The sequence below is a fragment of the Mobula hypostoma genome, chromosome 15 (assembly GCF_963921235.1).
Source record: "Mobula hypostoma chromosome 15, sMobHyp1.1, whole genome shotgun sequence".
NCBI classification, from domain to species: Eukaryota; Metazoa; Chordata; class Chondrichthyes; order Myliobatiformes; family Myliobatidae; genus Mobula; species Mobula hypostoma.
The window spans coordinates 6,034,120-6,046,213 of record NC_086111.1 but is presented as its reverse complement, the minus strand read 5'-3'; the positions used below and the strand labels follow the sequence as shown (position 1 = coordinate 6,046,213).

General features: G+C 35.9%; 1 protein-coding gene across 11 annotated transcripts in view; it reads right to left on the bottom strand.

The window, feature by feature from the left end:
- The window catches only part of setd5 (SET domain containing 5), a 200,808-nt gene that overhangs the window by 94,877 nt on the left and 93,837 nt on the right, over positions 1-12,094 (bottom strand). For all 11 annotated transcript variants that reach the window (XM_063067677.1, XM_063067674.1, XM_063067676.1 and 8 more), the window contains 3 exons: positions 11,804-12,046; positions 11,156-11,304; positions 10,627-10,744 (listed from right to left, as the gene is read on the bottom strand). In XM_063067677.1, the coding sequence (XP_062923747.1) occupies positions 10,627-10,744; positions 11,156-11,304; positions 11,804-12,046 (510 nt within the window). The remainder of the gene's footprint in view (positions 1-10,626; positions 10,745-11,155; positions 11,305-11,803; positions 12,047-12,094) is intronic.

Sequence of the window (12,094 nt, the reverse complement as noted above, 5' to 3'; positions counted from 1 at the left end):
CCGAACGTTGCTCGCAATCAATCTCAAACAAATGGGTTTCCCACCGGATCCTATGCTACGACCGGTTCTCCCCAGCACCTTCTCTTCATCTCTTCTCCAACAAATCTCCAAGCCCCACCTTAGTGTCCCTCACAGAGAAACCTCCCCTTAATACAACCATCCTAATTGAACGGCACACATTTCTCCTCTCCCTCATCTTCAACAGTAAACCAAACAAGCATGAAAACAGAAGAGACTGCTCTTACAGAGCCACCAAAATGAAATACATACAGCATAACAGTAAAACTATGAACCAGGGCACTACACACACACACACACGCGCGCAAAAGTTTGGGCACCCCGGTCAAAATTTCTGTTACTGTGAATAGCTAAGCGAGTAAAAGATAACCTGATTTCCAAAAGGCATAAAGTTAAAGATGACACATTTCTTTAATATTTTAAGCAAGAAAACTTTATTTCTATCTTTTACAGTTTCAAAATAACAAAAAAGGAAAAGGGCCCGAAGGAAAAGTTTGGGCACCCTGCATGGTCAGTACTTAGTATCACCCCCTTTGGCAAATATCACAGAATGTAAATGCTTTCTGTAGCCAGCTAAGGGTCTTTCAATTCTTGTTTGGGGGATTTTCGCCCATTCTTCCTTGCGTAAGGCTTCTAGTTCTCTGAGATTCTTAGGCCGTCCTGCATGCACTGCTCTTTTGAGGTCTATCCACAGATCTTCGATAAGATGTTTAGGTCAGGGGACTGTGAGGGCCATGGCAAAACCTTCTGCTTCTGCCTCTTGAGGTAGTCCATTGTGGATTTTGAGGTGTGTTCAGGATCATTATCCTGTTGTAGCAGCCATCCTCTTTTTAGCTTCGGCTTTTTTTTTACAGACAGTGTGATATTTGCTTCCAGAATTTGCTGGGATTTAATTGAATTCAATCTTCCCTCTGCCAGTAAATGTTCCCAGTGCCACTGGCTGCAACACAAGCCCAAAGCATGATCGATCCACCCCCATGCTTAACAGTTGGAGAGGGGTTCATTTCATGAAATTCTGCACCCTTTTTTTCTCCATTGCAGCCAAAAAGTTCTATTCAAAAGGTTCAAAGGAACATCTAAACAAGCCAGATGCATTTTGGAAACAAGTCCTGTGCACTGATGAAGTTAAAACAGAACTTTTTGGCCACAATGAGCAAAGGTATATTTGGAGAAAAAAAGGCTCACCTTGAGTTCTTCAAAACAGTAGCAGTACGGGTCAATTTTATTCAATGGTTCGTGCAGCTCAGATCAAGAGACAATCCAGTAAATCCGAGGCAGGTATATAGAAACATAGAAAATATGTGCAGGAGTAGACCATTCGGCCCTTCGAGCCTGCACCACCATTTATTATGATCATGGCTGATCATCCAACTCAGAACCCCGCCCCAGCCTTCCCTCCATACCCCCTGATCCCCGTAGCCACAAGGGCCATATCTAACTCCCTCTTAAATATAGCCAATGAACTGGCCTCAACTGTTTCCTGTGGCAGAGAATTCCACAGATTCACCACTCTCTGTGTGAAGAAGTTTTTCCTAATCTCAGTCCTAAAAGGCTTCCCCTTTATTCTCAAACTGTGACCCCTTGTTCTGGACTTCCCCAACATCGGGAACAATCTTCCTGCATCTAGCCTGTCCAATCCCTTTAGGATCTTATACGTTTCAATCAGATCCCCCCTCAATCTTCTAAATTCCAACGAGTACAAGTCCAGTTCATCCAGTCTTTCTTCATATGAAAGTCCTGCCATCCCAGGAATCAATCTGGTGAACCTTCTTTGTACTCCCTCTATGGCAAGGATGTCTTTCCTCAGATTAGGGGACCAAAACTGCACACAATACTCCAGGTGTGGTCTCACCAAGGCCTTGTACAACTGCAGTAGTACCTCCCTGCTCCTGTAATCGAATCCTCTCGCTATAAATGCCAGCATACCATTCGCCTTTTTCACCGCCTGATGTACCTGCATGCCCACTTTCAATGACTGGTGTATAATGACACCCAGGTCTCGTTGCACCTCCCCTTTTCCTAATCGGCCACCATTCAGATAATAATCTGTTTTCCTATTTTTGCCACCAAAGTGGATAACTTCACATTTATCCACATTAAATTGCATCTGCCATGAATTTGCCCACTCACCCAACCTATCCAAGTCACTCTGCATCCTCTTAGCATTCTCCTCACAGCTAACACTGCCACCCAGCTTCATGTCATCCGCAAACTTGGAGATGCTGCATTTAATTCCCTCATCCAAGTCATTAATATATATTGTAAACAACTGGGGTCCCAGCACTGAGCCTTGCGGTACCCCACTAGTCACCGCCTGCCATTCTGAAAAGGTCCCGTTTATTCTTGCCTAAACACAGAGACCTAAACTATGCTTAGTGAGCTGTCACTGAAATTTTTAAAATGTCACGAAGACTTCCTTTTTTTTAATATTCCAGCCTTCCTGGAATCGAGACCAACATTCCCATTTAACTTCCCAATTACTTCATAATACATGCAAGTTTACTTCTGCTTCACAAGTTAGAGGAAAGCCCTTTTGAACATGCACATTTACCAACCAGCTGCTAAGAATTATTTTCATTTTCAAGAACAATCTCACATTTTCTATCGTTATGCTCCGTCTGCCATCTTCTTAGCTACTATTTAATCTGTATATAGGCAAAAGGCCAAATGAGGAGGTGAAATTAAGAGTTCTTTGCAGAATGAATGTTAGTGTAAACACTGGTAGCTATTGTGGAGAAATGTTTCTATTCAATGAACCCAATATTTGGTGTCTTGCCAAGAGTTTACTCTTGGAAGATGATAATTATTAGGCCTTCTGTATGGCAAAGTAAATAATCTATGCTGACATTCCACTTATTGTGAATACTTAAGAATGAACAGTAGCCAGTTAACTGGCTGACTAGACAGGAGGAGAAGGAAGCTTATCCTAAGGCAGGCCAAATTTTAAACGGAGTCTGTGATAATTAAAAATCTGATCAGAAATGTCAATGAATTCGCTTGAGAGGAATGTTTTTACTTATTTGCATTACTTTCCTGAGACCATAATTGTAAAACACAACTGGCTACTGCAAAAAATAATTGTATTCAGGACAAATAAAATTAGAATTCACATTTTTATGTACAGCTGAGCAATCATATCAACATAACAAAGGCCTCCTTGAGCAAAGAAATAGAAATCAAGTAAGGCAGGTGGATGAAGGCCATATTTTTGTTAATACAAAACATTGTTGCTATACTGCCTCACTTTTGGATTAGAGAAAATCCTCAAGAAATCCACTCCACATGGCAGAAAAAAACAAATTTAAACTCATCAGTTCTATGCAAATATCAAAGTCATCTGTCTATAACACCTGGCATATATAATTATATAAACATACAACACCATAAAAATCACAAATAATGAACTTTAAAAAAAGATTATTTATATGGTTTTACAGTTGTTTCGAATGACTGTTCTGGATTAATCCTGCCACAGTCCTGCAATCCAGTTGGGAAAAATTCCCCAAAATGCAAAATGAAATGAACTAGTAACTTTCAAACTTTAACTACAATCTGTAGCACTCATTTACCATTTTAACTCGAGCCACAAGTGCAGCTGTAAATATCTTCTTCAATCTTTTTGTTAGTTTCATAATAATAAACATAGCATAGTAATGGTACAAAGTTATTGGGAATACATTGTTATAATTGGCATAGTTAATTATAAAGCCAGTTGACACTTAAATGTTAAATCTCCCAATCATACAGGATACATATCAACAATATAAAACAAAGAAAAGTATCTGAAAAAAACCATGAAGGAGGAAAAGAATATATATATCCCCCCCCAAAAAAAACTAACCTAAACAGTGTTAATCAACTAAACTGAAAAAAAAAGACATGAAGACATGGGCTGTTATGTAACATCATAAAACAAAGGAACCATTAGTGTCGTCGACTCCGTTCCTCTCAACATATATTACAAAGAAATAGAATAAGTTTGGAAAAGGTCAAATTACATCCTATGAAAATGTTGAATAAATGGCCTCCAAGTCTTTTCGAATTTAATAAAGGGATCATAAACAACACTTCAGATTTTTTTCCAAATTTAAACACAACATAGTTTGAGAGAACCAAGGAAATGTGGTGGGAGGATTAATCTTTCCAATTCAGCAAAATGGATCTTCTAGCCATTAATGTAAGAAATGTAATCATCCGACGAGCTGAAGAGGTTAAATGACTTGATTCTATCATTGGTAACCCGAAAACGGCATTAATTGGGTGAGGTTGTAAGTCAATATTCAAAACAGTTGAGATAATATCAAAACTATCTTTCCAATATTTTTTCAACAAAGGATATAACCAAAACATACGAGTTAAAGAAGCCATCTCGGAATGACATCTATCACATACAGGATTTATATAAGAGTAATAACAAGATAATTTATCTTTAGACATATGAGCCCTGTGCACTACTTTAAACTGTATCAACGCATGCTTAGCACATATAGAGGATGAATTAACTAATTGAAGAGTTTTTTTCCCCCATTTTTCAATCGGTACAGTGATCTTAAGTTCTCTTTCCCAATCAGTCTTAACTTTATTAGATACATCAGGACATATATTCATAATTGTATTATAAATAATTGCTATAACACCTTTCTGAAAAGGATTTAAATCTAAAATTTTTTCCAAAATATCCATTGAATATAAATTTGGAAAGTTAGGAGAAACAGTATTTTAAAAATGTCTAACCTGTAAATATCTAAAAAATTGAGATCTAGGCAGATTATATTCTTAGATAACTGTTCAAAGGACATAAAACAATTATCCGAAAGTAAATCACAAAATCGCACTATACCTTTGATTTTCCAATCTAAATATGCTTGATCCATAGTGAAGGGTTGAAAAAAATAAATTAGATATAATAGGACTTGCTAAAATAAATTGATTCAACCCAAAAAGTTTTCGAAATTGAAACCATATATGTAAGGTATGTTTATTGGGTTATCCATTTGTTTATACAATTTAGAAAGAGTAAAGGAAAGCGAAGTCCCAAAAATAGAACCCAGTGAAAACCCTTGTAAAGAATTACATTCAAGATTTACCCAATGTGGACTTGAAATTACATCCAAGTCCCACGACCAAAATTTTAAATATCGAATGCTAATTGCCCAATAGTGAAATCTAAGATTCGGGAGAGCTACCCGCCCCCGCGCCCCCCCCCATTTAGATTTCTGTAAATGTCTTTTACCTAACCTAGGGTTTTTGTTCTGCCATACATATGAGGAAATTTTTGAATCAACATTATCAAAAAAGGATTTTGGAATAAAAATTGATAACTGTTTGAAATACATATAAAAAATACATATAAAAGTTTAGACAAAATAATCATCTTGATAGCACTGATCCTACCAATCAATGACAGAGACATTGGTGACCATTTAGTAAACAAAAGTTTAATCTGATCAATTAAAGGTAAAAAAATTAGCTTTAAATAAATCTTTTTGCTTTTTCCTGATTTTAACCCCTAAATATGTAAAAGAGTCAGTAACCAATTTAAATGGTAGACATCCATAAATAGAAACCTGCTTATTTAGGGGAAATAGTTCACTCTTATTAAGGTTCAACTTATAACCAGAAAAGTTACTAAATTGAGCCAACAAAGATAAAATAACTGGAATCGATTTCCCTGGATTAGAGATATATAATAACAAATCACCTGCATATAATGATAATTTATGTATTTCATTTCCACAGGTAATACCAAAAATATTAGGCGAGTCTTGGATGGCAATTGCTAAAGGTTCAAGGGCAATATCAAATAATAATGGACTAAGAGGGCATCCCTACCTAGTACCCCAAGATAAACAAAAAAAGGAAATCTTTGATTATTAGTACAGACCGAAGCTACAGGGGTATGATATATCAATTCAATCCAAGGTATAAATATCAGAGTAAAATTGAATTTTTCGAACACACTAAATAAACATAACCATTCAATTCTATCCAAAGCTTTCTCAGCACCTAATGAAATAATACATTCCGGAGTGTTAAGTGAAGGAGTACAAACAATATTCATTAACCTCCTGATATTAAAACAGGAATAACAATTTTTAATAAATCCTGTTTGGTCCACAGAGATAACTTGAGGTAATACCTTCTCTAACCTAGTTGCTAAAATTTTAGAGAAAATTTTTGAATCTATGTTCAAAAAAGATAACAGTCTATATGATGCACAATCAATAGGACCTTTATTCTTTGTAAGAATTAAAGAAATAGAAGCTCCATAAAATGATTGTAGTAATTTACCTAATCTGATTGCTTCTCTGAATATTCTAGACAACCAAGGAGACAGAATAGGGGAAAAAGAATTGAAGACCAGGTGCTTTGCCGGAATTCATTGAATTGGAGTTTCTAATGTTGAACAATCTTCGAGTGATAATTTCGGAAAGTTCAATTTTCACAAAGAGTCGTGCATGATGTTAGAATCATGAGGAAAATCAGAATGGTATAAAGAGGTATAAAATTCTTGAGAAGTTTTGTTTATCTCATCATGATCAACTGCCAAAGTATCACCATATTTACCGATCTTAATAATTTGACATTTAACCAAAGTAGTTTTCAATTGATTAGCTAATAATTTACCCGATTTATCACTATGAATGTAAAACTCACTTCTAGTTTTCATTAATTGATTTTCAATCAAAGATGTTAATAATAAACTGTGTTCCATTTGGAGTTCAACTCTCTGTTTATAAAGCTCCTTGCTAGGAGCAATAGAATATTTCTTATCAATTCTTTAATTTTATCAACCAACAGAAGTATTTCATTCTTAATATGTTTTTTCAAACCAACAGAATAGGAAATAATCTGTCCACGGATAGAAGCTTTAAAAGCATCCCATACTGTTCCGTTGGAAATTTCTTCCGTAATATTAATTGAAAAAAAAGAAATCAATCTGTTCCTTCATAAACTTAACAGAGTCCAGATCATGAAACAAATTAGAATTAAATAGCCATTGTCTATTAGTAAAAGAAGTATCCATTAACTTAATAGAAAGTTTCATTGGAGCATGATGTGAAATGGCGATAATGTCATATTTGCAATCAATTACAGATGGAATTAAACGAGAGTCAATAAAAAAGTAGTCAATTTGAGAATAAGAATGATAAACATGTGAGAAGAATGAAAACTCTTTATCCTCAGGGTGTAGAAATCTCCAAATTTCTGAAATTCCAGAATCAATCATAAAAGAGTTGATAAGAGTAGCCAACTTGTTCGGTAGAGCCGGACTAGATATGGATCTATCCACCATGGGATTTAAACATAAGTTAAAATCACCGCTCATTATCAACATATACTCGTTTAAGTTAGGAAAGGAAGTTAATAGGTGCTTAAAAAATTCAGGATAATCCACATTTGGGGCATAAACGTTAACCATAGCAACTTTTTTATTAAGAAGTAACCCAGTAATTAACAAAAATCTACCACTAGGATCTGAGATAATGTCTTGATGAGTAAATGTAATTTGAGGGATCTATAAAAATTGAAACTCCTTTCACTTTAGCTTGGGAATTCGAGTGGTACTGTTATTCTTTCCAAAGCTTAAAGAAATGTTTTATCCTCTTTCCTTACATGAGTTTCTTGTGCAAAAATAATGTGAGCATTCAGTCTTTGGAATACTTTAAAAATCTTTTTCCGTTTTATTGGATGGTTTAAACCATTTGTATTCCAAGAGACAAAATTAATAATGTGAGCCATAACTTAACATTGACCCTCTGGTATATAAAGTTAACCATAATGTGAACTCATGAGATCGGAAGAGGAATAAATATTCAGAGCGGAACCAGATATCACGACACTGCAGACATCTTTGTAGTACTAAATCAGCCCAATAGAAAAAATTAATAAATAAGGAAAAAGAGAACGCCCCCACCCTCCACCCCTGAAATCCCCGAACTAAGCCAGAGAAGGCTGAAAAAAGAACTAACACTAAATCTAACTCCATTTCTGCAAGAGACAACTCCAAAAATATATGTTATAAAGAAAACCCCCTAAAATCCAATAAAAAAATTAAATACTGTACTATAATAATCTACATATTGTGAGTTCTAAAATACACGAGAAAAAAAGTTAGCGCCAATACATATGATTAGTCAATTACAAACAAAAGTAATTGGAAATGTCGCTTCAAAAAAAGAGAGGAATTATGGGAAGAAGAAACCTAAGAAAATGGCATATATAGAAAGAACAAAGGAAATTATGAGAAAGGGGAAACAACCCGCCATTTTAATTATACAAAACCAAAAATAAAGAAAATGTTCCTCCATACAGTCAAAATTTACCATCAGATCATTGATGACTATGTCAGAAATCAAATAGCTAAAAATTATCTAGTTAAGTAAAATCACCCGCCGGAAAAAAAAGTTCAGATGAGTTATGAAAAAATACCTACATTACTAACCACAGACAAAAATCTTGAACTTATAAAAGACCTTCTTCATACGATAATTGGAGGCTTTTTTAAAAAAAAAGCCCCTGAGAAAAGAGCCGATGCTGAAAACGCGAAACATTAATTAAAGGATGGTATCCGTATCGGATAGGTAGTGCTCATCCACAAAACTTCGAGCTGCACTTGTGGAATGGATGACATCACGAGATCCGTCCGAAAGAGAAATTCTTAGACGTGCAGGGTACAATAAGGCCGGTCTGAAATTTTTTTGATAGCATTCCGACATCAAAGGTTTAAAGCCAGTCATGCCTTCATCACTTCAGGACTGTAGTCTTGAACCAATCAGAATAAATGTTGTCAATATTTGATCATACCTTGCCGGCGGGCAATACAGATAAGTGGTTCTTTAACGCTAACATAATGGAAGCAGAGAATAACTGGCCTCGGTCTAGATTTGGCGAATACCAATTTTGGACGTGGTATACGGTGGGCGCGGTTGAGCAATGGAGGATCATTGGGAAATACAGAACTAAACACATCCTTTAAAAGTTGAGAAAAGAATATTGAAGGGTCTCCATCCTCAACATCCTCAGGGAGACCAATTATACGTAAGTTCTGTCTTCTAGATCGATTTTCAAGATCAATAATCTTGGATTTAAAATGTTCCAGTTGTTTAGTGGTCGAAGCTAAATTCTGCTCCAATTTCTCGATCTTTAAATCTCTCTTCTGAGATTTAGTTTCTAGTTCAGTAATTTTACTTCGATGTTGCTTAACTTCACAATCCAGCAATTTCAGAGAGTCTGTGATTGACTTTAAGTCTTCTTTAAAACTTTGACATCGTTGTTCAAATTTTTCAGTTAAACTTTGATGTTGTTCATCAAATTTTTCATTTAAAAGCTTCATCATATTTTCATAAGATAGCTCCGTTTGCTTAGGATCACCTTTTCTTTTTCCTCCGTTCCCATCGGAATCCTTCCCGTCTTTTGTTTTGGATCTTGTACTTATTTCTTTGCTCATTTCTTCAGATTTCACAGTTACAGTTCAAGAAAAGATCAGTAGAATAAAATAAATCTTCTAGTGTAGGTAAAAATTAGTTAAGTAAGGGAGATCATAAGTTAAAAAAAGGTAACGGGAATGGAGCAAAGCCAAAGACAACTTCACTCCATGAGCACTCCCTGCAGAATCCGCAGCTGTAAGTATCAACTTTTAGATCCATTCTCAGTAGTCAGTTCATCCTCTTCCATCATCAAGTTTTCTACTTTTCTCTAAACTTGCTAAGATTTTACACAGTGCTATTGCTCAATTACAGATTCAAACTATTCATTAGAAACAGAATATATATTTCTTGAACATTAAAATTATGTTAGAATGCATTTAATTATGCCCCATTCAATGCAAAATGGTAGCGTAATACACAAGTTATCATAAATACCAAATCATTGAATCAAATGTACAGGTCAAACTATAACCCTAACCGAACATTTTTATGAAGTAGCCCCAACACATCATATATATTTTCCTTGTTTACTGATGAGACAGACGATGGGGAAGCTGTACGGCCTCAGACATAATGAGGAACAGGCTTCAAGCCACTAGCTTGACTGTTGCAGCAGACCAGGAAGGAAACGCTGAAGGCGGTGAGGTGTGGCATCCATGCTAGATTGGAGGCTGGTCCCTCCCATCAGTGATGCCTTCCAGTGTTTGATCGAATGAATGACAAGCAGGATTGCATGCATACATTTGTCTGCACACTACTGAAAACTGTTTGTTCTTGTCAATAACACTCATGTGCCATCAATTTACAGGACATATCATTCAGGAACTTTGGCTATAATATATATAATTTTTTAAAGAGTACATACATGTTTTCTGCTATCTTTTATGTGCTATATGTACCATGTGCTGTGTATGACTGTTGGCACTGTGTTTTGCACCTTGGCCCTGGAGGAACACTTTCATTTGGCTGGATTCATGGGTATTCATGTATGGTTGAATGACAATTAAACATGAACTTAAACTTGATGTGCTAGTATCTAGGAATGTCAGAATTTTCTATCCATGTTTTCACAAAGGCCATAGATAATATTTACCTATTTCTCCTTAATGATTTTAAGTGATGATTACCATAGAAGCATAAAATTAAATAAAAGCACAGATAATTAGAAAATACTGACCTCAGCATTGGGGGCACACGACCGTCTAATGAAACGAGCATCATTCCCAAACGTTCGGGCATCAACGCACATCTCCACCTCATTGAATTTTGAGTAGAAGAGTACAAAAGGATAGGGTCTGTAATCCAAGGCGACAAAGTGTCATTGTCAGAATTACAGCCTATTTATCCAAGAGATTGTTCTATATAAGTGAGATATATATTGATAGTATATTGAATTGAAGGGAAGTCAAGAAGATCAGTCATATTTGATCCCGTCTCTATTTGCTAATCGTATCAATTGTATTTTTAGCATTACTACAATTTCAAATGAGAAACTAATGACATTAAGCAAATAGTAAACATTATTAACCAATGTGCAACCCAACATAATGCAACAAATATGACAAGAAAATTAAGGGGTCACAGTTAACAAGATCTTTGAAACATAAATTAATGCAGGATTCTCCAACTGACTAAGTTAAGAAGGTAAAACCTACGCAGTTACTTTTACGTCAGCAGCATGTTACTCAAATTTTATACTGTCCTACCTTTTAAAGAAATGACCATTGACTTCAAACTGTTGCCGCAGCATCACCTTTCCACGGTATTCAATAATGAGTATGTCTGGTGTTAGGTCTCTGGCTGCTCTCAAAATTTTGCGATGCCGCTGAACTCTTGTGACTTTACCAAGCTGTAGCTGTCAAGTGAAGGAAAATAACATTCAAGCAACTAAACTACTATTTTCCTGGTGATGCTGTGAGGCCTGATGGCTTAACAACCTTTTACAACACAAAACACAAGTTGAAAAATGGAAGAAAGCAAAGTTAATATATTGTCACTTTTTCTTACAAAATGTTATTAAGTTAAAATGGAAAATACTTCAGGAATATCTACAAGAGATAGCCTTAATTGATTGACATACAGCACGGAATAGTCTCTTCCAGCCTATGAGCCACCAGAAACCTCCAATCAGCCCTTGCTTAATCACAAGACAATCTACGATGACCAATTATCCAACTGCAATGTCTTTGGACTACTGAAGGAAACCGGAGTATCCAATGAAACTCACGTAGTCACAGGAGAACATACAAACTCCTTACATGCAACTGTAGGAATTGAATCCGAGTCACCTGTAGGGCAGTGCTGCTGACCACTACACTACTATACCATGTAGATTGTCTGACCCCTGTTCTTACCTGCATCTGAGAGCCGAGAATTGTGTTGTTGCAGGCCAATTCCGTTTTGTTAATAGTGTCCAGCATAACGTTTTTACCCACAGAGTCTTTCATTGTTAACCGATGCAGTTCCAGGAGGTTTTGTACATCTGCACTGTACTGATTTGCAAAAGATTCCTCATATTGATCAGTCCAGAGTCGAATCCTGTTCTCCCATCCTTCTGCAGTATTTTCATCCAATGCATGCGCTTCTGACAATGAATTCTAATTTAAAAGGAATCAGAAAATAACCAAACTAAACTTAACCACCTG